Source organism: Morus notabilis, unplaced genomic scaffold (genome assembly GCF_000414095.1).
Source record: "Morus notabilis unplaced genomic scaffold, ASM41409v2 C11421298, whole genome shotgun sequence".
Classification (NCBI taxonomy): Eukaryota; Viridiplantae; Streptophyta; class Magnoliopsida; order Rosales; family Moraceae; genus Morus; species Morus notabilis.
Window position 1 is genome coordinate 1 of NW_010387142.1, and position 1532 is coordinate 1532.

Below are 1532 nucleotides of genomic sequence, written 5' to 3' on the forward strand. Positions count from 1 at the left end.
CCCTTTAGAATAATACCTGACCAAATTACAACAACACCCTTTTTCATCACGTTTTGTTGCTTATTCAATGATGGCAGTTTGGTCATTATGCACACAAGCAGACAAGCTTCCCTCCAAAATCACCGAATTGGACCAAAATGTCAAACAATTTAGAACTTTTTTTGGTGTGATGCACACATGATGTAGAGAGAGGGTAAAAAGTTCATAAGAAGTACGCATATCTCTGTATCTCTATAAATACAAATAGCAGGAGACCAAACTCAATATCAAAGCTTAGTAAATCAAAAAATCTCTCTCTCTCTAGACCAAGAATAAGATTTCATCTTCTCTCTCTCTCAAGAAACCCCATAGCTTTTCTTCTAATTCTTTCATAGTCTACCTCTTCTTCAAGTTCCAATCAGGAAAAAAGGGTCAATTTTTTTAAGAACCCAGTTCCTGAATTTCTCTCTTTTGTTCATTTTCCGTGTCTTCTCAAACTCTTACAAGAGAAACTGGCCATAGCCATGGATAGAATCCATGACACCCACTTTCCTTTACAATTCAGCAAAGGTCTCGATATCAGATCTTCGCTTTCAAATCTCATACTAACCGGAGGAACGACCACCACCTTGGACTCAATTTTCTCCCATTGCGTTCCCTCATGTTCAACAACCACCAAAAACGACAACAACAATCCTGTTTTGGAGCCATTAGGCTCATCAGTTTACCTCCAGCAAAGAGATCTTCTCCAAAAGTTCAGCTCCGAGAACATGACAACCTATGACTTCTCACGGTTTTCCATGACCAACCCAGTTCAGGACTCTGTCTCTGTGTCCACAACAGCAAGAAGTATGGCTTTCTCGGCTTCTGTTCCGTACAGGAAGAAGCTCTACAGGGGAGTGAGGCAGAGGCATTGGGGAAAATGGGTTGCCGAGATTAGGCTTCCTCAGAACAGAATGAGAGTCTGGCTTGGAACATACGACACCGCGGAAGCCGCGGCTTATGCATACGACAGGGCGGCCTATAAGCTCCGAGGGGAGTATGCCCGCTTGAACTTTCCGAATTTGAAAGATCCGAGTGTCTTGGGGTTCGGGGATTGGACCAAGTTGAATGCTCTCAAGAGCTCAGTGGATGCGAAGATTCAAGCCATCTGCCAGAAGGTTAAGAGGAACAAAGCCAAGAAGAATGCCAAGAAGAGTGAGGCTGTTGGAGATGGAAAAGGCAGTGGTGGTTGTAAGGCTGAGAATGTTGTTAATTCGTCGTCGACTTCGTCGTCGTCCGCGTTTTCTCCCCTGGTTTTGGGGCCGGAAATGGTGTCGCCGACGGTTTCCGAAGACGGGTTTTGGAGGTCTGAGAATTCTCCGTGCTCTGTTTCCAATGAGTGTCCCATGGCTGCTGTTGCAGAGGACTCTGGATTTGAAGGATCTTCGCTTGCTCGGATCCCGTCTTTCGATCCTGATTTGATTTGGGAGGTTCTTGCTAATTGAGAACAGCAATGAGAGCAAATTCTTCAAAATTTTTAGTGAAATTCATTCTCAGTTTTCTTCTTTTTT

At 44.0% G+C, this 1532-nt stretch overlaps 1 protein-coding gene across 1 annotated transcript; it reads left to right on the plus strand.

Annotated features, from left to right (window-relative positions):
• The first annotated feature begins 284 nt into the window (after positions 1-284).
• On the plus strand, positions 285-1522 carry LOC21383795 (ethylene-responsive transcription factor ERF061). Its single transcript, XM_010114844.2, has one exon. It carries the CDS (start codon positions 504-506, stop codon positions 1464-1466), a length of 963 nt encoding a protein of 320 aa, XP_010113146.1. The 5' UTR covers positions 285-503; the 3' UTR covers positions 1467-1522.
• The last annotated feature ends 10 nt before the right edge of the window (positions 1523-1532 follow it).